This window comes from Lemur catta, chromosome 15, assembly GCF_020740605.2.
Source record: "Lemur catta isolate mLemCat1 chromosome 15, mLemCat1.pri, whole genome shotgun sequence".
Taxonomy (NCBI): Eukaryota; Metazoa; Chordata; class Mammalia; order Primates; family Lemuridae; genus Lemur; species Lemur catta.
Genome location: NC_059142.1, coordinates 5,335,738 through 5,359,607, shown reverse-complemented (window position 1 = coordinate 5,359,607; position 23,870 = coordinate 5,335,738). Strand labels below are relative to the sequence as shown.

The window sequence follows — 23,870 nt, the reverse complement described above, 5'->3', positions numbered from 1 at the left end:
AAATCAAAGAAGGAAATTACAGAATCTAAAAAAACTGAAAAAAACACAAAACACCAAAAGGTATGGGATAGAGCAAAAGCAGTACCAAGAGGGATGTTATTGGTTATAAAAGCCTACATTAGATGAGAAGAAATATCTCAAAAGCACAACCTAACTGTACACCTCAAGTAGAAAAAAGAACAAACTAAGCCCAAAGTTAGCAGAAGAAAACAATAAATATTAGAACAGAAATAAATGAAATAGGGAATAGAAAAATGATAGAAAAAAATCAATGGAACTAAGTGTTTATGGACTTTTAAAAAACATTTTTATCTGGTAGAAGCTCTTCTTATTTATCTAACTTCTTTATTTTTTATTCCTTTAAACACTTGTTTGATTTTCATGGTTATTCTGTCTAAGACTTAAAGAAAGAAAACATTAATGTTTATAGTTTGATGATCTATTTCTAGTGGTGGTTAGTTTCCAAGATTTTTAGAAAATGTTACCTGTCCAATTATAAAATTTTAAAATTATATAGAAGAATTTTACAATGGCAATACAAAATTAAAGTCTTCTATTTCAAAGATAATGAATTAAAAGTTTTCTTAAAATTACATAAAATTTCTTAAAACTGAAATTAACTCATTTAGAGTCCCATAATTTTTCAGTTTCCTGGTCTGAAATGAAGTAATAATATCATGTTTAAGTGGTTCCAATTATTTTTCAAGTACCTTTCAGTATTTAGCCTGTTCTATCTACTCTCTGTATGATTAAGGATCTATTTAGATTCTTTAAAAATACTTTAGTGGGGTAAAACTATTAGTATACGTTCTAGAATTAATGTTTTAAATTTGCTCTCCCAACTTGTATGTTTTTGATGTGTTTAGCATTTCTTCTTAACCCTGTACTATTGCCCACTAATTTTTTTTTTTTTTTTGCTTCTAAATTTCAGTCTATCTTAATGACAACATTTTGGGATTCTTCGGAGGAAATTTGAAATTGCTGTTTACTCATTTATAACTGCTCTAGTTTGGAAGTTTTTTACCCAAGGGATAGTGATTAAGAAATCATAACAGTTCCTCAAAGTGGATCTCAAACATTTTATTCTCCTACCAAACATTTCTTCTTTTTTATACGTAATGATGCCATTACTGATATATCACTTCAGGGCAAATACTTACAGTTGTTAGAGGAAGAAGACTGCATAAAAAGTGGAATAATTTGTTAAGCCTCATATTTTTAAAAATGTGCCACTTAATGATAGTTTTAAGGCAGTGCATTTCAAAATGTATATCTGTGACCAGTATGTTGTATTGGGATAATTAAGAGTGCTTGTTAAAAATGCAAACTCTCCTATGCCCTTTCTCAAATCTAACCATAAGTCTGCATCCTGGCCTGGGGACCTGCATTTGAACACGTTTCTGAAGTGATTTTTATTCACACTGAAGTTTGAGAACTATGGATGTATGACTTCTATCATTAGCTATTACAAAGATAAGAGGAAAATAATTCTAGATTTTAACTGGAAAGAACAAACATGTCATTTTAATGTGAATCACTTCTGGTTTAGAAATCTAGAAGACATAGTTTGTACTCCTCATTCTGATTTAATATGTGAACTTCAATCTCTCAGCCATTTAATTTTCTAGGCTTTGCTTTCTTCTAAGAAATAAGGTGATTGAAATGTTATTCTATCAAATTTAAACATTTCTTCATTTTAGAAGAAGGGTGTATATTTTTTGAATGGATAAATGCTAGTTTATAGACTATTTGTTTAACAAATATTTAATAGTGTCTACTAAGTGCTAGGCCATATTTTAGGTGCTGGGATAGAACAAATAAATCCCTGCCCTCATAGAGTTAAAATTCTAAAAGTAGGAATTGGACACCGATATAAGGAAATAATAGAGTGTGTTAAAAGATAATCAAAGTGCTATGGAGAAAAAATTAGAGCAGGGTAAAGACCATTGGAAGTTCTAGGAGAATTGCAACTGTAAATTGAGTGTTTAGAGTGTGATTGGCTGAGAAGTGGACATTCTAGGGAAGATTTAAAGAACATGGAATAAATCATGCATTTATTTGACAAAGAAATATTTCTGGCCAAAGGAGCAGATTGAGTAAAGGCCCTGAGGTATTAGTGTGTCTGACATGTTCATTGAACAATGAAATGATCACTTTTGTATGGAATGGAGTAAATAGGAAATAGTAGGAGATGAAGTCAGGGACCTATATAGGACCAGTTAGCACAGTGTCTTGTAAGGGATTATAAAGACTTTGGCTTTGACTCTGAGAAAGTAGGAGCCATTGAAGGATTTTGAGCAGAGGAATGGTATGGTTTGACTGAAAATTTAATGATAACAATCTGGCTCCTCTGTTGAGATAATCTTGAGGGGACATATATAGCTCACAGGCTATTATAAACAGTCCAGGACAAAGAGGATGGTAGCTTAGACTGACATGGTTGCAGTGGAGTTGGTGAGACCTCGTTAGATTCCAAATATATATCTTGAAGACAGAACCAGCAGGATTTCCTGATTAGAATGTATGGTATAAAAGAAAGAGGATTCAACACTGACCACAAGATTTTTGGTCTGAACAATTAAAGAAGGATGGAATTGCCATCCTGATATAAAAAAAGGTGTAACTGGAGCAGATTTGTGGGACAACTATTAGAAATTCAGTTTTTGGTATGTTAAGTGTGAGAGCTCAAAATGAAAGTGTTGAGTAACTTATATATACCATTTTGGAGATATGGGAAAGGTCTGAGTTAGAATTAAAAAATTAAGAGATTTTATTTATATACATTAAAGTCCATGTGGTTGTATGAGATCACCAAGGGAATGAGTGTAACCAGAAAATAGAAGTCTAAATACTGAGCTGTTGAGCAGTACAAGGTTCACAGGACAGAGAAGGAAAGCCAGGAACAAGATTGAGAAGGAGCAGCCAGTGTGTCAGTGAGGGTGGTATCCTGGAAGAAAATACTTCTATGCCGAGGCAGTCTTCAGCAATGTGAAATGCTACTGATGGGCCAAGGTGGAGTTGACTATTTGATTTAGCAGTGGGGGGTCACCAGGGTACTTGACAAAGAGCAATTTCAGTGGAGTGGCAGGGGTTACATCCTGACTGCTGTGGGTTTACAAGAGATGGAAGGAGATGAGATGGAATAGAAACAATTACAAACAATTCTTGAAATTTGTTTGACAGCAGAGCACAGACAATTCATCTCGTAATAGGAAACAAAGTTGAGATGTTGGTAACCTGGTGGGAGGGGGTTGTGGAAATACACTAACAGGTAAGTCAGAATCGAGGTCATCAGCTGGGAGAATAGAGATGGAAGAGGAGGGATGAGTGGTTTATGGAGGAGGTGAGGTATGAAACTGCGTCGGAAGAGGAGAATGAATGGAAATGGGAAATATGGCTGTTGAGCCCACTTAAAAAAAGTTTGGGATCATGAATTTATATCAGGACTGGTCAAGATGAGTATTTTCTTCTCCTGATTTATATTTCTTTTATATCTTCCAAACATTGTCCATAGGTCTCCTGTTAGGGGTGGCGGTGGAGGTCAGCACCCAGTTGCCGGGGACTCCCCTTGAGAGGAGAGGTCACGTTCTCAGATTCACTGGCCCTTGGGTGTACACCAGTGCCCACCAGCCGGGCTGCGGCTCCTCCCGCCCTTCCCCTGGCTGTTGCCGGGGTTGGGACAGGTCTTGTAGGCAACGTGGGATTCCCTCCAGCCACTGGGACATGGGCATTTTCTGAGCCCCCATTCAAATATGTTAATTCATCCAGCTGCGCTGGCCTAGATCATACTCAGGGATGACGGACTGATTTCTCCCAGAGCCTGTCCCATCGAGGCATCAGCTTCTGCAGGTGGGACGGACGCTTCAGTGAGAACGTGGAGATCATCGTGGAGGTGGGAGTCCTTTGCTCCACTTTTCCTCAACGCTGCTTCCTTCGCCTTGTCTCTCATGGAACCTTTTCCAAGGATGGACACAGTTGTCCAGGTTTCTTCTTGTAACCTCTTCAGAGATTTGCCACGTGGATCCAAAAGTTTCCCCGCAAAGCTGAACTTCGGGAATTTTTACCGGAATTGACACTTTCTGTCCCAGGTTCACGTTCTTCCACATCAGCATACTCTCTGTCATCCTTGCCTTCTTGTTGGCAGCAGCCTCAGAGCGTGCGTGAAGCCGGGGTCCAGGCAGTCCTTCTCCGCCGTCACCTTCCAGGAATCTGTCGTGCCCGCCGGCTGCGCGGGTGCAGACTCCGGGCGGGGGCGGCGGCGGCCCCGCAGCCCCAGACCCGCCGGCGCCGACAGCTGCGCCCCCAGGCCTGGTGCCCCGACGAGGTCACGCCTGCTGCGGGCAGGGCAGCAACAGCGGCTCCGGCGCGGGAAGCGGCCGCCCAGCCCCGTCTCCGGCGCCAGCGCGCCCGGTGCGCGGAGGAGCCGGCGCGATCGGCGACCCGTCCGGGGCTGCATTCGCCACTGGCACGAGATGCTCCGGGAGTGGCGGCCCCGCAGCCCCCGACCCGGCCGCGCACCCCGCAGCGCGGCCCCCGCGGCCAGATGTCATAGCGGCGGCCAAGCCTGGCGGTGGTCCTGGCTCCGGCGCGGGGAGCGGCCGCGCAGGGGGGATCCCGGGGCGCAGCGCCCGCGACCCGCGTGCCAGGAGGGGCCGGCGCGGGCTGGCGCGGTCAGGCGGGCTCTCGGGCCGCGCGGGGGCGCTGCGACACCGAGGCCGCCCAGGGCCAGGCGACCGCTCGGGGCTCCGGAGCCGCAACCGCCACAAGCGCAGCCCGCGCGCCGCGGGAGCGTGTCCTAGCCCGTGAGCACAATCACGGGTGTTTACGGGGAACTCTCAAGGGCAAATCTACACCTGTAAATTATTATCGACGTATTTTCTTTCCTAGGCCCTCTCAGGGAGCCTGGCTTGCAGCACAACACACGGCTTCCCTTCCTAGCAGCAGACGTAATAGCCAATGGGTCATTTCCTGGCCTTGTCTATGCTACTCGAATTATAATGGCTCCAGCTAGTATCAATGTCTTCTTAGCATGATGGTATCGCAGGGCTTTTGCATGTCCGTCAAGAAGCACAGCTGGGGTCGGCTGCCTTTGTGGCATCCTGCCAAGCCAATGTGGACGCACCTTTCGGTTCCATTGTAGGTCCATGTAGTCATCACTTATCAGCCCTGATGGCGTTCTCAGGAGCACAATGTGGCCATTTGCTTCAAAGGCATGGCTTTGCATCTCAGATGCAAGTTTGAGAGCTTGCCAATAACTCACAAGGAGCAACACCAGCCATGCGTGGCAGTGGGTGACTCACTTAAAACCTGTATGGCCTCCAGATCACTAGTCCAGGACCTTAAGGAGCTGTCCTTGGATAATGCATGGATTTGAGTTTTTCCTTTTTATGAGACCTGCGCCCACTGGATTATATTCTGTTGCCCATTTCTGAATGTCATGAAATGGGAATCTTGGTCATTATCAATCTTTTAAAACCCTTTAGGTAATATAAGAGCAAAAACCAAAGGCAAGGGTGAAAAAGTAACTTATCTATTATATAAGCATTGAGAATCTTGCTTTTAGTTGCAGACTTGTAGGAATTTTGTTATACATAGCACAACCATTTGAGCCTAAGGATTTAGATATTTTTGTATCAGAATGTTTTGTGTATGTTCTTTTAAAGAATTAACCATATTTTAAACAAAAGGCTTATAAATCATTTCTAGTTCTGATAATGACAGGACAAGGAAGCTTACAGGTAGTTAAACATTAATTTAGATAGAAGCAAAATTATTAAATGAGTCTTAATATTTTTGAGTACAGGCCTGGCCCTTTGCCCCATGAGTGCAATTCATTTTGAGTGCGGTCGTCTCTCGAGTCTGAAAACATGGCTTTGGTTAACTTGAGTTTGGTGTTAGATACCCAGGTGTCAAGGCCATGTAACTTAGTAATGCATGGGTTAACAATATTTGAAATAGCTTTAATTTGATTTTGAGAACATCTGTCAAAGATGTCAAAAGGTTCAAAACACCTGCTCAAAATAGAATCACAGATCATTGTAAAATAATGGCAATTCATTCAACCAACAGTGATGATCAAAAGACTTCAGAGGCAGTACAGAAAGTTACATGGATGTCAAAACCTCAACGTTTAAAAGTTCAGTTTTTCAAGCAATCAAAAACCTAACAGAGACAACACAGGAATTATCTTGATAAAATACAAAATCTCTGTTTCCCAGGCCAGTTACCAAAATGTAAAGAAAAACCTTTTATAGTGTGCTTGTTTTGTTTTTCTTATGGGAAAGTCATTTAGATAACTTGGAAGTCAAACCCAATGAAAAGGCCACTTGAATTAATTAGGAAGGTTGTCCAACATCATGAGCATACAGTGTAGTATAGAGGATGTGAATAAAGAAAGACTAGTACCTTGAGTAGGGGAGCAAATGACCCTTAGCAACATGAGGAAAAGTTTTCTGACCACATTGAAGTATTCATGCATATCAAGAAAAGCCAAGTAAAGAACTAAATTATACAGGAGGAAAACAATGCTTTTTAAAACCTTCAACATAAGGTTGAATAATGATGCCCCATTATTTTATGTATCAATAAGAGAATGTTTATAATCCTTCCAATTATAGTTGAAATAAGTCATGACTTTCAAGTGGCATTCCAATGTCAGAGATGTTAAAACGTGGGAAAACGAGCATCTTAGAATCATGGAAATACAGTGTTATCTCTAATCTTTAAAACAAACCCCAAGGTAGGAATGATAGTATCATTTTACTGAGTTAAAATATCATCTTTGTTAATAAGTAGTCATAATAATTACAATATCTAACAATTATTGAGCTCTTATTTGCACTAGGAAGTATTCTAATTCCTTTGTACAGATTTTTTTTTTAAGTATCATAGTGGTGTTCTGTGAGATACGTACTATTTGCGTCCCCATTTTATTGATGGGGAAATTGAGGTACAGAAAGGCTAAGCAATAGTAAGTGAGAGAGCTTAAAGTAGGATCAAACCCCATTGACCTGAACCCAGAGTTTCTATTTAAGTGGGCTGACCTTCCCTTAATGTAGTGAGTCATAAGAGCTAGTGAATATTGTACTTTCTTCACAAGAAAATTAAATATTTGTTTTGAAGGCAAAGGAATAGCATACTATTTAATGTTTAACAACTACATGGATCATTGTCTAAGTTTTGAGGGAGAGTGCTATGAATTCCTAAAAAGCCCTCTCACTCTCGTAGGACTGCTCTACATTTGACCTGTGCCCGTGGCCATCCGGAAGTGGTAACTCTGCTGGGAGACAGAAATGCCAACTTAACATCTGTGACAGTGAGAACAAGGCAGCTCTGATTAAGGTAGATAGCAGCCAAGTATTTCATCATGTGATGGATTTGATTTAAATACGTAGAATCAAGGTGTATTTATCTCTTTTAAATATAACTAGTGGGTGACACCTGTAGAATGTTTATTCTGAATTTCTAGAATTTGCATCTATTTCTTGGTCTAATATTGGCAGGCCATACAATGCCAGGATGAGGAATGTGCAGCTATTCTTCTAGACTGTGGTGCCAATCCGAATGTTCCGGATGCCCATGGCAACACTGCTCTTCACTGTGCTGCCTACAAGCAGAATTATCGATAGCAGCAAAACCACTTTCACACGCTGCAAAAACAAGGTATAGATCAATGACCCTTATTTTCAAAATATTTGATATGCATTCACTTTGACATATGTAAAGGTCAATTTTCCAAGTTTGGAAGCTCAAGCATGGAAAAGAAAATATTTTTAAATAACTTAGTTGCCTAAGATTTTACTTTAAATATTGATATTTTTAATGAAGCAACGTTGTTAAAGGTATGGCCTTCTTTTATAGTAAATACTTGTGAAAACACTGAATTTATTAAAGGTAAAACTTCTTTTCGAGCAGTTTTTTCCAACCCAAGTGTTTTCTAACTGATGTAAAACAATAGAAGAAAGCAAAATTTGTCCTGGAAATAGGGTTTATCTTAAAACTCAAAAAAAACCAAAAGCATTTCACACTAAATGGAAATCTTGCTGCTGTTGATAAGTTCCGTACAAACGTAGTTTATGTGAAAATGGTTTTCCTTTCAGGGGCAAGGCTGGGGACGGAAAATGGAAAGGGAAAAGGGAGCATCAGAAATACGCAGCCAATTCCAAAGTAGGCGATCAAGGGAGAATACAAAGAAGAGGGTTTTTTGTGTTGTTGTTGTTTTCCAGTTGATATCTTTAGACCAGGTGCTCTTCAGTCTGGGGGATAATAATTCTCAGGAAAGAGAGTGAGTTGTAAACTTGCCTAGAGGTCAATTTTCAGGGGACTGTGAGGAAAGCAGATTGGCAATGAATAGGTGCTGATGAAATGGGAAACGAGGGAAGAACAAATAATTAACTGACTTATTATTTTATTCTGGCAGAAACAACCACTTAGATAAGTCTAAACTCTCTCGAATCTAGAATGTCTTGATGGGAAGGTGAGAGATAAGACTTATAAATGGCAAAATCAAGTTGCATTTTGATTTCACTAGTCCCTGTTCTCCCCCTACCCAGGAAAATTAAATGAGGTTTTCAGTAAATGACTCCATTTCTCACACTTTCCTCTTTTCGGCCAAGTCCCCAAATGATAAAGGGAATTGGCCAAGTGAGTGAGAGATGAAACCGAAGTGATTGCTGTTACTGGTTCTCAGCTGGGACTGTGCATCATGGTGACCTGGGGAAATTTTTTAAAAATTCTGCAAGTCTAGTCTCTCCCCTGAAAATTTTGATTTAGTGACTCTAATAAGACCTGGACATGTATATTGCAAAATATTTCCTCAAAGCTGGCATGGTGATGCACACCTCTAGTCTGAGCCACGTGGGAGGCTAAGGTGGGAGGATCACATGAGCCCAGGAGTTTGAGTTTAGCCTGGGCAACACAGTGAGGTTTCTCTCCTCTAGCAAGGGTCAGGGATGCTTCTGCCCTTGCAAGTGGATTCAGGGGAGTCTGAGGATTCATGCTTATTCTCATGCTCATCCACTCAGACATCCCCATTCCAGGACTCAAGGTCTCACTCCTTTCCTACCAGGGCTCAGAGTTTAACAGAGGAGAGCTGCCCAAAGTACATGTCCAGCACTCATGGTAGTTTCTCCACCCTTACAACTAAGCCCAAGGCCTAATTTTTAACACTGTGCATCTAAGGCTACAGAAGGTTAATATCTCATTAAATGTCACTGTGGAAGATTTCCAGATTTCACAACACACCCTGAGCTGATGGCTCTTGGATAACATGGAGCTATTATCCAGTTTCTTCCAGGCTTTCAAGGAACTTGACAAAAGCCATCCCTATTCTTACAACTCCACAATACTTATAATTACTATAGTTCTAGAGCTACCACATAACCCAGTGTTTCGCTTTCCACCTGTACCTCATCCCAATCTATCACAAGCAAGTCTGAGCAATGATGATGCCATCACATGCTAGGGGTTATCACCAACCCCGTTTACCCCAAGAGGGTGAGTGGTCCAGTCCCAGCATTCTTTCTGGAGGATATACTTCCTGGAGCCACCCCCAGAATCCACTGTCTTAGCTGGGTTCCCATGAAAGCAGAGTCTAAGACAAGAAGTGAGTGTGGTTTCACTGGGAAATCTCATGGAGCGACAGTGAGGTTATTTATTTGGGAGGTGTTCCCAGGGAGCAGGACTGATTTAAAAAAAGAGTGAGACAGAGAAGGAAGAATTGTCCCCAATTGAGGGGTGCATTACCAAAGTCCCTGCTATGGACAGCAGAGACTTGACTCTGCAGGAGCATATAGAATGCCCCCAGAATTGTGTGGAGATGCGGTAGGGCCTCTATCCACCATCTCCACTCCCCATTGTCAAGCTGCCCTCTGCACTTCTGAGCTCCACACGTGCTCAGAGTGAGCTCTCCCAGCGTTCACGCCATCAGGGATCCCAGGGAAGGGGGTACACTGTCAGCTTGCAGTGAGCAGAAGCCTGCAGGGAACTCACTGTCCACCCAGCCATGGTTGAAATCCGAAGACAGGCTAAGCAGATGTGAGTCAGAACGTCTGACATGTCTGCTACAATCTGCTTCCTAGAATTGTTGTGAGGAACTATAGGGCCTTCAGGCTTGTAAAGTTCTTAGTGCATCACCGTGTACATACCACACACTCATACGTGTTAGCAGTTCATATGTAGATGGACTGTTGCACCTCTGCTAGCAGCTTAATGAATCTTACTTCATTTAATGTTCACACCCATGCTCTGTGGTGGAGGATATGCTCATCTCTTAGATGAGGAAACTGAGGCCCAAAAGTGTTCAGCAGCTTTACAAAGTCAAACCACTAATGACCAGAAGAGCAGGTCTGTCTATGATGACTTTCCTGCACTGACTTCCGTGGTGGGAGGAGAGAGAGTACTCTGCCTTGGGGGAGGGGGTGACCCACCCTGCCTTGGGGGAGCGGGTGACCCACCCTGCCTTGGGGGAGAGGGTGACCCACTCTGCCTTGGGGGAGGGGGTGACCCCCCCTGCCTTGGGGGAGGGGGTGACCCACCCTGCCTTGGGGGAGAGGGTGACCCACTCTGCCTTGGGGGAGGGGGTGACCCAGCCTGCCTTGGGGGAGCGGGTGACCCACCCTGCCTTGGGGGAGAGGGTGACCCACCCTGCCTTGGGGGAGGGGGTGACCCAGCCTGTCTTGGGGGAGGGGGTGACCCACCCTGCCTTGGGAGAGCAATTATTAGTGGGAATAGGAGTTGGAGGAACACAGCCCTCGACCTTCCCACACCCTCTGCTCATTAATCTGTGGCCTCCACCGGGGCTCTCACTTTCTAAGGGCCTGACTTAGGAAATCGTGTTGGTAGGCGGCTTCCCAGGAGTCCTTCCAGCGTGACATAGCTCTTCTACCACCACTTCCAGAATCATTACAGGATCCCGAAGACACAGTCCCAATGGCACCACTAACAAGCCCCCAGAGAGAAAGCACCCCATTCTTGAGGGCTCATCAGTACGCCGGCTTTGAAGAAGGCTTCTCCCTCTCTTCTGGGGCCTCGTCCTCATCCCAGGTCCAAGGCAAGTTCAGAAGTTGGCTTGTCTCTGCTCAAGGCCCCTGGGTTGACATCTGGGAAAGAACATCCCTGCTTTAGGAAACCCATATCTCGCCCCCACCTGCACCTCGCCCCTCCCCGGGACTCTGAGGATAAGTGCAAGTCCTGGAGACCTCAGTCACCCACCGGGAAGCGGAGCTGCCTCACCCGCCCTAACCAGCTGCCCGGAAAGCCAGCACCGGAGGGGAAGCCTTCTGTGAGGCCTAAATGCCAGCAAACGGGAGACGTGGCCGCCATCTGCGTGAAGGGCTTGAGAGGCTTCGCTTGCCGTGTCTCTCTCCGCACACTACCCCGCCCTCCCGGGAGGGCTGATTTCTGGGTCCCGCAGAGGATAACACTGCAGGAAGAGGAGCCCCACGGCAGAGAGGGTATCCGCTTGTTCTCCTCTCGTTTCTAACACACAGCTACCTGCTTGCTTTCTGGGCGGGTAGCCGGGTCCGCACAGCTCCTCACCTTTCCTGAAGAAACCCCTCTGGCTTCTGTGCCCTTCCAGGGTGAGTATTCCCGGGAGTCCTTCCTCTGCTGTCACAAACAGAGAAGGGGCTTCTGTTCCCGACGGCTTGATAAGCCTGACGTTATACACAGCGCCTCGGATGCCCCTGAAAGGGAAAAACCATTTAGGGGAAGAGCTGGGACTATAATCAAGAGGTCCTGGTTCCTTTTGTGGTCCCCACTGCCCATGTCCCCCTCTCGGGCGAAGCCTGCTGTCTGTCACCGAGTGTGAGGGGACTTGCGGAGTCCGGCTCACTGCCCACACCCGCTGCACCAGGCAGCCTAGGACCTTCTCTCCAGCAAAGCCCTTGTTGAGCATCTTCATCGCTGGGAACCTGAAGGGATGGGTTGGAGTTCCAGCACAGGGAGCTGTCACAGCTCAGTAAGGACAGCCTGGAGAGTGGTCATGCAGGAGGGCCTCATGGCGACCCTGCCAGCCACTCTGGATGGGATGTCTCAGGTGACCTGAGGTCATCCCAGAATCCCAGATTTTAAGTGAGCTGCACCTCGAGCCTTCTGAGGGTTGGCAGCAGCTGTTTCATGGCTCTTCTGTCCTTGGCCGTGATGTGCTTTTCTGTAAGCGTCTTTTTGTTTGGGGAGGTATAAGTGAAAAACATGTCAGCAAAGGATTGGTCCATGACCCACTTGTCTCTTAACACAAAGGGGTTCCTGCCACAACCCTGCACTGAACCCCACAGCTCCTCTAACTCATACTAATCCATAAAATCTAGGTCAAATCCCAATGTGCCTATAAAGTCTTTCATGACAACTCTAGCTCATACTGATGCTCCCTTTCTCTGAAATCATATAAATATTAGAACCATCCATTTATTTATTTAAGAATTATTGGGGCCAGGCGCAGTGGCTCACACCTGTAATCTTAGCACTCTGAGAGGTCGAGGCGGGAGAATCGTTTGAGCTCAGGAGTTCGAGACCAGCCTGAGCAAGAGTGAGACCCCGTCTCTCCTAAAAATAGAAAGAAATTATATGGACAACTAAAAATATATACATGTAAAGTTAGCTGGGCATGGTAGTGCATGCCTGTAGTCCCAGCTACTCAGGAGACTGAGGCAGGAGGATCGCTTGAGCCCAGGAGTTTGAGGTTGCTGTGAGCTAGGCTGACGCCAGGGCACTCACTCTAGCCCAGGGCAACAGAGTGAGACACTGTCTCAAAAAAAAAAAAAAAAAAAAGAATTATTGGAAAACTACTATGTGTTTAGTATTATGATGAGCATTGCTATTTAGAAAATGAATCCAACATATGTTCTGTCCTCAAGTCCCTTATAAAGAAGTAGGAGAGACCAGCTCTATAGAGAAATGGCTGAGCTAGAAGGTAAACAGTCATAAGTTCTGAAAAATAGTTTGTAGTGGTAGATAGGAGAGAGAGTGTGAGAGAAAGAGAGAGATGGGAAATTTTCAAGGAAGAATACATTCAGCAACTAACATTTGAATCAAGTCTTGAAATACTCGGTCATGTAGAGTTGGAGGAAAGCATTGCAGGAAGCAAACACAGCATAAGCAAGGGGGGAAAATCCTAGAGTAACAATCTAATGCTTGAGTTAAAATGTGGGGAAATGGGAGTAGTGAACTGGTTTTAACATAACATATGTAAAGAGGTGTTATCCAACCATTGACCTGTTGATTTGCAAAGCATTTATTTGTTACCAAGGTTATCAATGATAATCAGGCCCGAGGATGATTTCTGCCCTACCCCAAATCAAGTAAACTTGGAACTTTAAGGACATCTTAGAGACCTCCGAATCCCTGCAGTCTCCCCTCTGCCTCATTTGGGAGGCTGGTCATTGAGACAGCCTCACATTGGAGACGTCCTCTTGCTGTAATAGAGGGCCCGGGGAGATGCATGTTGTCCGCTTGAAACTGTGGGTCGGTCTGTGGTCACTGCCTTGACTGCAAGCCTAGGTGGACGGGTCTTTGTGGAAGGGACTACACAACCTGGAAGGGCCCTTTTACATCCGGTAAAGAGAAGAGCAGGGAAGAGGGGAGCAAGAAGCCATTATCACACTCCCAAGGTTGCAAATCTGTCAGAGGTTCTCTGTCCTGGTTGGACATTAGAACCACCTGGGAAGGTTGAAGGATGTACTCATACCCAGGTGTCACCAATTAAATCAGAATTCTTGGTGAAAGAACTGAGAATCTGTATTTTCTTCCTAAAGCCTCCCAGGTGATTGCAATAATCAAGGGAGCTGAGCATCTGGTCTAACAGCGGGTCAGGAATTGCGGCTGGAAATACTGACCACCAAATCTCTGCACGATACCTGAAATTTCTGTAACTTTTATGGGTGGTCTTTCAAACTGTCTCTTCTCCCTTCAGGATTACCGGTAAAAGGAAAATGAAAAAAGACTACGTCTTAATTTGAGGGAGTGGCGAGAAGGAGCTGCTGGTTGGAAGCAGCTGTTGAGTGAAACTCTGAGGCAGCAGTGATCAGGCGGGTGCTGTGAAGAGTCCTGGTGCCTGAGTCTCGCCGTCAGAGAGTCTGGCTTAGTTGGCTTGGGGGTGAAGTCCAAGCACCGTGGTTGTCTAAAGGTCCCACATAATTCTAACGCGCAGCCGACGTTGAGACTCGCTGCACTGTCCTCGATTCTCGGCTGTGTGAGCGCATTTGCCTGGGCTTCTCTAGAGTCAGATCAGACAGTGCAGTCTTCTTGCTCTTGCAGTCTCACCTAAACTCTGCACAATCCGCTTGCTGGGGGGCTTCTCATTCAGTACTGCCTCCTCTGCTTCTCGGATCCAAACTGAGACCAGACAAGATTATGCCACCAGTGTGTGCACTCAATTCCCATTTTTATCAACAAGAGATTTAAAAAACTTTTTTGGTGACCATATCCCCAGACAGTCATATCAGTCCTACTGCTACAGCACCTCTGATTTCTGGGATCTCCTTAACCACTCCTGCCCCCGAATTTCACAGCCCCCGCTCAGGTGATCATCACCCTTCCCCTTCTGTTAGAGCTGACAGACTCCAAATGCTTCCCATCCTGATTCCCAGCAATTCTGTGCAAGGAAATGACAATGCTCTTAGTGAATCTCCAGACATGCTTATTCCATGGGCAACAGAGACATTGGTATTTTGTGATCCAGAGCTTGACATAAAATCTGAAAGGTTTAATTCAGTCTGGGTCTCCAAGTATATGCCTTCTTCCTTAGAGGACGTATCCTTAGGGCCATTGGTCCATCTACCACGCCTGAGTCAAGGACAAGCAGAAATCCAGTCACTGACTGTGCAATGCAGAGTCCCAACTCCACCTGTCAGCAGCCAACCCACAGGCTGTGCTCGCAAGTTTGACCTTAGAGAGGAGTAGCAGACAACATACACGAAATAAATAATTTTAAATTAAACAAAGTCCAGTATAAGGGCTTAAGTAACAGTAATAACACTAGTGATTTATTGAACAAGGGGTTTTAAATGTATACGTCAGAGTAGGGTCCCTCACCTTGGAGAAATGTACTCAGCTGGTCTGACACCCACAATCATGGGTGTTTTCTGTCTGATTCTTGCCGTACCTTCACTTGATTTGCATTTATTTCTAGAACCCTGTATACCCGGGTTACGTTTTAAATGCTTTCCAGTTTCTCTGGATTTCTATTTTGAAATCTGCATATTAGCTTCGGCTCATCCCTCAGAAAACAATGAGGAAATTCCACCTAAATCTTACTACATTCAAAGAGGAAGCCTTCTCTTATCATTTTTTAAACAAATTTTATTGTGTGTATTTAAGGTAAACAACATGATGTTATGAGGTGCAGTTTACTGTTACTGTTTACTGTTATGCAGTAAAATGGTTGCTATGGTGAAACAAATCAACACACCCATCATCTCACCCAGTTACCCCGTGGCAAGAGCAGCTGTAATCTATTCATTTAGCAAAACCCTAAATACACTTTATTAACCCTGGTCCTCATGTTGTACATTAGATCTTTTACCTTAATTCATTTTCCCAAGTATCGTGATCCACTCAGCTAGCAGAGGATGGGAGGGACAAGGTGGTGGTGGCACTGGGCATCCCAGCTAAGAGCAGGACTAAGGCACTGAGGTGGTGGAGGTCAGTGTGTGAGGGATGGCCCGGGTCCTGGGAAAATGTTCACCTAGACACTGGGAACTCACCATGGGGCTTTGAACGTAAATGGTTGAAAATGTTTATGTTGAGTAAGTGAATGAGCGGACTGATGGCTCCCCTGCTGGGACATTTCCTTACAGGAACTCATGGAGCCAGAACCTGGGACCCACAGAACCGCTGTTGCTGAGTTCGCTCTTCTGGGCCTGGTGAAAACAGGAGAGATGCAGTCTGTGGTCTTTGTGCTCTTCCTCTTTGCCTACCTGGTCACAGTCAGGGGCAACCTCAGCATCCTGGCCGCCATCCTGGCGGAGCCCAAACTCCACACCCCCGTGTACTTCTTCCTGGGGAACCTATCAGTGCTGGATGTTGGATGTATCACTGTTCCTGTTCCTGCAATGTTGAGTCATCTCTTGTCCCACAAGCGTACAATTCCTAGGGAGCCTGCCTTACACAACTATTCTCCTTCCACCTTCTGGCTGCGATGGACTGCTTCCTGTTGACCACCATGGCCTATGACCGGTTCCTGGCCATCTGCTGGCCCCTCACCTGTAGCACCCACATGAGCCAGACGATCCAGAGGATGTTGGTGGCTGCGTCCTGGACTTGCACCTTCACCAATGCACTGACCCACACTGTTGCCTTAACTACTCTCAACTTCTGTGGCCCTAAAGAGGTCAATCATTTCTACTGTGACCTCCCACAGCTCTTCCAGCTCTCCTGCTCCAGCACCCAACTCAGTGAGCTGCTGCTCTTTGCTCTGGGTCTTTTGATGGCCGGTGCACCTGTGGTTCTCATCCTCACCTCCTACATCCACCTGGCAGCTGCGGGTCTACAAATCCGTTCAGCGGAGGGCAGGAAGAAGGCCTTCTCCACATGTGGGTCCCACCTCACTGTGCTGTTCCTCTTCTATGGGACGGGGGTCTTCAACTACATGCGTCTGGGTTCCGAGGAAGCTTTGGACAAGGATAAAGGGGTTGGCGTTTTCAACACTGTCATCAACCCCATGCAGAACCCACTTATCTACAGCCTCAGAAACACTGATGTGCAGGGCGCTCTGTGGCGGATATGTGTGGGGAGGCAGTCACTGACCTGAGAGGTGACAAGGTCCCTCCTTTCCTGCCTCTTCTGGACTGAGGGAAATTTCCCAGGAAGGCAGTAACCAGTAAAAATTAGTCAATAACCATTTTTCTTATCTCCTGATGCCTGAAGATCAGTGTTCTGTATTTGTCATATACAAATGCAGGAGACCCTGCATAATTCATTCCTTTATTCACTCAACAAAGATTTATTGAATTCCTTCCATGATCCAGTCTTTTAGAGCATTAATGAATGAAACAGAGAAAAATCTCTGCACTCATGCATCTCACATGCCATAAAAGTAGACAAAAAAAAGCGTCACGTGTAGTGTGTCACACGGTGATCCGTGCTATGGAGAAAAACAAAGACGGCGGATATGAAGTTGGGCACTGCCAAGCAAGCCTCCTGGGCACGTGGCTGCCTTGTTTTCAGTTGTGCCCATTTTCTGGGCAGAGTTGAAGCCCTGCAGCCCGGTATGCCTGGGAAGCAGCATTTCCTGGGGAAGGGCCATTGGGTTAGTCACAGCTGAAGTAACTAAGAACGTCACTGCAAAGTTTCCTTCTGGTGGGGATGTGAGATTCCCTCCAGATCGGAGTATGGAAAGTTTTTCAAAACCGTGAGCCCAGTGCCAAACACTATTTCATTCAGCTGTTTGCCTTTCACCTTCAAGAAAATCAGTTTCTTCTCTTCACTACCACATGGATCCCACTGGATATTTAGGGGACAGATGCGTCTAGAGAGGAAAAGAGCCCACTAAATGAAACTGCATTAATGCACACATGATATATCCTAAAGTCAAGAAAGGGATGTTCCATCCCCTGCTGTGTCTTTTTTTTTTTTTTTTTGAGACAGAGTCTCACTCTGTTGCCCGGGCTAGAGTGAGTGCCGTGGCATCAGCCTAGCTCACAGCAACCTCAAACTCCTGGGCTGAAGCGATCCTCCTGCCTCAGCCTCCCGAGTAGCTGGTACTACAGACATGTGCCACCATGCCCAGCTAATTTTTTCTATATAGATATTTAGTTGACCAGATAATTTCTTTCTATTTTTAGTAGAGACGGGGTCTCGCTCTTGCTCAGGCTGGTCTCGAACTCCTGACCTCGAGCAATCCACCCGCCTCGGCCTCCCAGAGTGCTAGGATTACAGGCGTGAGCCACCGCGCCCGGCCTCCTGCTATGTCTTTTTCTCTTATTTAATGTCACCTTCCTCACACACATGATAAAGCCTTTGAAAGAGTAAGCATTTATACTCCATTTAGGTCCTTAGAATTTTCACTGTGGAGTACCCAACATAGCCTTTTCCTCCAAAGTCTTTCTTTTCTCTCCCAAAGCTCCTTGCTTGCAAAATACATATCTATAAATGTAGTTCATGAAAGAAAATCTGTCTTTCTTTTTTTTCTCTCTTTCTTTCCCTCTCTCCCTTTCTCTCTCTTGCATGGACTGAGCTGATTATTTAAATTAAGGAACACAAAGGTGTTGTATGCATACATTAAAACTTGTCTTTAAATATGTGTTGTGATCTCTACTTGAATTACTATTCTCTTCCACTTCACAAAGGTGTTTACCAAGTACACACCACACCCTTTGTCCCTTTGGCGATGCCTCTTTCTGGCTCTGTGTTGTTAGTACATCAGGGCAGCTCCGACCCACAGTATTTCCTCCCCCTCGCGTTCATCCAGCCCTCAGCCCCTTCATTTCTGATTCTGTCCAGCCTCCCTGGGAAGGCTGCTCACCCTGTCCTGGCAATTCTACTCTGCCTCTGCTGTGTCATTCCTAACACTGTCCCCATGGCTGCACCTGGAGCTTGGCTTCTCTGTCATTTCCTCTTGGGGTCAAGGCACTGGAAAGACGAGCTGAGATGAGGAAGTGAAGCTATGAGTGGGAGGCAGGACGGGACTGGAGTGGAGCAAGGAGGATGAAATGTGAGGACACAGGGACAGGATGGTGGGCAAAAGGGGCAGGAAGGAAGGGTGGAAGTGAGGGAAAGGGCACGATAGAAAATGGGAGCTGGGAAAGAATGGGGGAGGTAGGGGCCTCCAACAAGATGCTTCGGGAATGTCAATGAGATGAAGAAACTGACACGCAATACATGAAGAATGAGAAGGGGTGGGGGGATGAGAATAAAATTCATACTGTGGGATCACCTCCCATCAGTGTGTGGCCGTATAATAACCAGCTTCTGTGCCTTTGATGTTATCACTTGGCCTCACCCTTCCCACCAGGAAAAAAAAAATGGAACTTAGGTTTTCCTGAAGGTGTGATGATATAAAGTAGCCTGGGTACTCCTGCTTCCTCTGGCTAGGAGATGATTATAGAAGGACAGAAGTAGGACTGACAGATGGGAGAGAGGGAGGAAGATGTGCCATCAAAGTCCTCAGCCTCCCTGCCTTTGGGGACATGCTTGCCAATTTTGTGTAGAGAACAGAGATGAAATATGATACTCGTGGGTCTCCAGATGCTTCAGGATTAAAGAGAATGTGTTTCCCTCAAAGGAAAAATTCTTGTGAACAAAAATCAGGAATATGGGTTATAACTGCAGCACCTCCACTCATCCGCCACTCTGTGATCTTAGAAATTTCCTTACCATGCTTGGTAAATTTCCAAGCCTATGGTTGGGCTTGGGTCCACCGGTACCATAAGGGACTGGGACAAGATTGTCTCTCCACAGTTGATCACATTTAACGATCAGTCATAATAGCGTGAATGAACTTTTCCCCAGGTCTGAACACATCAGAAAACATTGTGAGACCTTTTGAGACCGCTACAACTCCCACCTCCCTGTCTACCCCATGGGCACTTAGCACAGCCTCAACTAACCTTGTTTATGAACCCAAAGGTCCCCAGGTCTTGGCATCGCTTCCTCCTGAGCATTCATCCCTTTCCTGTGTTCTGCCTTTTCTGCAGACCCAAGGGGTTTCCTTAACAAGTGGGGAAGTTGCGTTTCCTTGGGGAGTTTTCTCTTTGTGCTCCCAAATGTAAATATATTTACTTTAAGATCATTCAGAAATGCCACACCTGACAGTGGAAACATTCAGAAAATATTATTTTGTCAAGTATAAAATGAAGATCCAAGTGTTCCTTCACCGCACCAAAAATCCCATTATTCAGAGTTCACACCTCTTAAGAATTTTGTGTTTATTCCTCCAGGGATTTTATGCATATGTGATATGCTCATTTCACATCAGCAGAACTATACTGTTCTGTGATCGGCTTTTTGTTTATCCTACACTTAGGCAATGCAGTATCTTACATGGCAAAGACTAAATTCCTGCTTTATCTGTTTTAATGGTAGTACAGTATAACATTAAACATATAGACCATAATTTATTTAATTAAATCTCTATGGATATAATCAGGTTGTTTCCAATTGTTTTGCAGTAACAAACAATGTTGTAATGAATGTCCTTACAGAGCTCTTGTTCCAGATTTATGCAATTATTTTCTAGGATTAATACCTATGAACAACGTTATCAGATTTAAAAAGTACAAATATTAAATTTGAGACACACATGCACACACATACACATCGCTCTTAATTTCCTAAACTTTTGCACTAATTTATAGTTCACTAAATAATGATAATATCTATTTACTTAAATCCATGCCACTAAGGGGGGTTATAAATAAATATCTTTAATTTTTACAATCTGAAGATTAAGAAATTGTAGTATTTGTATTGAAATTTTTCCAGCTTTATTGAGGTATAATTGACAAAGAAAAATTATATCTATTCATGGTACACAATATGGTGTTTTGATAAATGTATATATCAGGAAACAATTACCACAATCAAGCTAATTAACATATCCATCATCTCACATAGTTATCATTTCTTTTTTGTGGTGAGAATATTTAAGATCTACTCTCTTAGCAGTTTTCAAGTACATAATACATTGATATTAACTATAGTCACCATGCTGTACGACAGAACTCCAGAACTTATCCCACTTGTCTAATGGAAACATTGTGCTCTTTGACCAGCATCCAAGGTACTATTCTGATCTTTGTTCCTCTATAGGTAAAGTGGGGTTCCCCCTGCCTTCTCGCTTCTTTCAAGATTTTCTCTTTGTCTTTCATTTTCTGAAGTTTAAATATAATATTTCTACATGTAGATTAGTTGGTATCATCCTGTTTGGTGTTCTCTGAGTTTCCTAGATCTGTGGTTATCTGTTATTAATTTTGGAAAATTCTTAGTCATTATTACTTCAAATATTTCTTCTGTCCCTTTTCCTCTTCTCTCCTTCTGATATTACCATTATGTATATGTTACACCTTTTGTAATTGTCCTACAATTTTTTAATATTCTTTTCCACTTTTTCATGCCTTTTTAAAATTTGTTTTTCAGTTTGGGAAGTTTCTATTTACATATCGTCAAGCTCACAGATTTTTTTTTCCTCATTCTTGTCCAGTCCACTGATGAGCCGATTGTCTTAGTCCATCTGGGCTGCTACAGCAGAATACCATACACTGGGTGGCTTATGAACAAGAGAAGTTTATTTCTCACAATTCTGGGAACTGGTGAGTCCAAGATCAAGGTGCTGGTAGATCTGGTGTCTGAGGAGAGCCCACTTACTGATTCCTAGATGGCTGTCTTCTCGCTGCATCCTGATACGTTACAAGGAGTTCTCTGGGGCCGCTCTTGTAAAGGCACCAGTCCTATCCATGAGGGCTCCGTCCTCATGACCTAATCATATCCCAAAGGCTCCACCTCCTAAAACCGTGACACTGGAGCTTGGGTTTCAACATATGAATTGGGGGGAGGGGAGACAAACATTAGTCTATATACCCATCAAATCCGTTCTTCGTTCTGTTATGGTGTTTTTGATTCCTAGCATTTCCTTTTGATTCTTAAAGCTTACATCTTTCTGCTTACATGGCCACTTTTCCATTGTAGCCCCTAGCATAATAATCGTGGTTATTTTAAATTCCCAGTCTTAATTCCAAATCTCTGTTACGTCTGAGTCTAGTTCTGGTGCTTGCTTTATCTCTTCGGACTGTGTGTTTTGCTCTTGGTATGCCTTGTGTTAATAATTTTTTGTTGAATGCTGGACATGATGTTTTGGGTAAAAGGAATTGTAGTAAGTAGGCCTTTGGTGTGAAATTTTGTGTTTATCTGCCCAGGGGTTAGATTGTGTTTACTGTTTGCTGTAGCTGTAGGTATCAGACACTAAGATTTCCCCTGCTGTCCTAGATTTTGTCCCCTTGCTGTCTTTGGGTTTCCCTAGCCATTCCTCCTGTAACAGGATCTGAGCCGTGCTGTTCTTTCCATCATAATTGCATTATTATATAGGAGTCCTACTGATGTGGTGGTAAGATATGTGGGCAGGGAAAGCATTCTATAATCCTGTGACTAGACCCCAGTCTCACTCAGGACTCACGGCAAGTCTGTGTCCCTGGGCTGTGACCTTCACAGTGCTACCCTTCTCCCTCCCCCACTTAGGTGGGACAGGAAGGCTAGAGTCCCGGTAAGTATTTACTTTCCCATGTGGAAGGCTAGAGGGGGCTGGATACTTTTCTTTCCCCACATTGTCAATTAGCCTCTGGGAAATCCCACACTTGGTTAGGCTCTGATAAAACAGTTTCCCTTGAGGGCAAGACTTTGTTAAAGAAATATACTCTCGGCGTATTTCAATATGGTCAAGTTTCCCCTCCGCCTGCCAGAAGCATAAAGGGATTTTTTTCCCAACCTTCGCATGGAGAATCCGATGGGCTTCCTGGAGGTAAAACTCGGGAAAGTGTGGGAGTCCTGTTAACACTGTCCTTCCAACCCAGACTTCTTAACTCTCAAGCTAGGACACTTCTATTCTCCAGCAATTAGTCGATTGCAGTCTAAGTGCTCCTACCTTCGCTGTCTGCAGCAGTGGCTTCTGCTCCAGGTAAGCTGGGATTCTGTCTATCAACCTCTCTCCAATTTCCAAGGAACAGCTTGCCCCGTGACCTCAGTTATCTGAGGAATCTAAGAAGAGTTGTTGCTTTCCAGTTTTCTCAGCTTTTTTCTTGTTGTGAGGATGGGAATGATGACTTCCAAGTTCTCTGCATGTTGGAGCATAAAACAGAAGTCCACATTTTATTATTTGATAATTGTTTGTGATAACTACTTATGGTCTGTGTGACTTTTATTACACCCTTTCTAATAGCTGGCAATTTCTGTCTGGCATCCAGTTGGTTCCAGGGAGTGTGGTTCCAGCCATGGCTCCCGAGTGGCGGGATCAGAGCATCTACTGCCCTGGCCACTGGGAGGGTTCTAGGTAGGCATGTGACCTATATTAGTTTAATAAGATTCTTTATACTCGCATTTCTCAACTGGGTTCACTGTTTTCTCAATTCTCCCAAGGAGACACAGCTAGCAACACTAGCAACATTCTAGATGCATAGGTCAGAGTTGCCTATCACATAGAACGGATGGCATTAGGTTAAATCCCTCAGGGAATGCTGGTTGGAAAGGACCACTCTAGACTCTTGCTCCTGTTAGGTAGAGATGAGGGTATGCAGGTGACCATGAGGATAAAGAGTAGAAACCACAACAGTGGGAAATGGTGCTTCAGCAACTTTCCCTCCTTGGGGGCATGTGCGGAGGAATAGAGAACCTGTCCAGGAGTTCCTTCCCCCATTAACATAGTAAAACTCACCTCCCCTAGCGCCATCACAGTTCCGGAGCCAGCCATACAAGGACAGAAAATGGGAGGATACATGATTCTGGGAATCTCCACCCATTTCCCTGAAAAGACATGAATATTACACCCCCAGCTTAACATATTATTAGGGATTAGCATAAAGGACAGACCCTAACCCTGGGATGGTGCTGTCCCTTATTGGAACGATCCGCTCTCTACTGACCTTGAGAGTGTACTATACTTTCTATACTCTGTCTTCCCCTCATGTGGGGAAATCATGAAGTAAACCTGGATCCAACTCAAGAATTATAGAGTAAAAACTTATTGGTGCCTTAAATGAACAATATTCCAAACTAATGTTTCTGGAGGAGATAAAAATAAACAAGATGATATTTTCCTCCTTAAGAAAAGTTTATAGTCTACATAGGTTGTATGTGAAGGGCATGGGATTTGGTCAGACATGTGGGCAGGATGACTTAATATTGGAAACATGGAGAAAAGAGATCAAACATTCAGGTGAAGATCTGAG

General features: G+C 44.3%; 1 protein-coding gene, 1 long non-coding RNA gene and 1 pseudogene across 2 annotated transcripts; 1 reads left to right on the top strand and 2 right to left on the bottom strand.

Moving 5' to 3' along the window:
* Positions 1–3,522: 3,522 nt before the first annotated feature.
* Positions 3,523–4,456, bottom strand: LOC123621126 (annotated as a pseudogene).
* A 6,463-nt stretch (positions 4,457–10,919) lies between these two features.
* Positions 10,920–23,501, bottom strand: LOC123621081. Its single transcript, XR_006729003.1, has 4 exons — positions 23,357–23,501; positions 22,571–22,760; positions 11,539–11,684; positions 10,920–11,099 (listed from the first exon to the last, which is right to left on the bottom strand). It is a non-coding gene; the product is annotated as an uncharacterized LOC123621081 (long non-coding RNA).
* Positions 15,789–16,747, top strand: LOC123621080 (olfactory receptor 3A2-like). Its single transcript, XM_045526847.1, is given in 2 exon segments — positions 15,789–16,086; positions 16,089–16,747. Coding segments are annotated over 2 exon segments (945 nt in total). The 5' UTR covers positions 15,789–15,800.
* Positions 23,502–23,870: the final 369 nt, after the last annotated feature.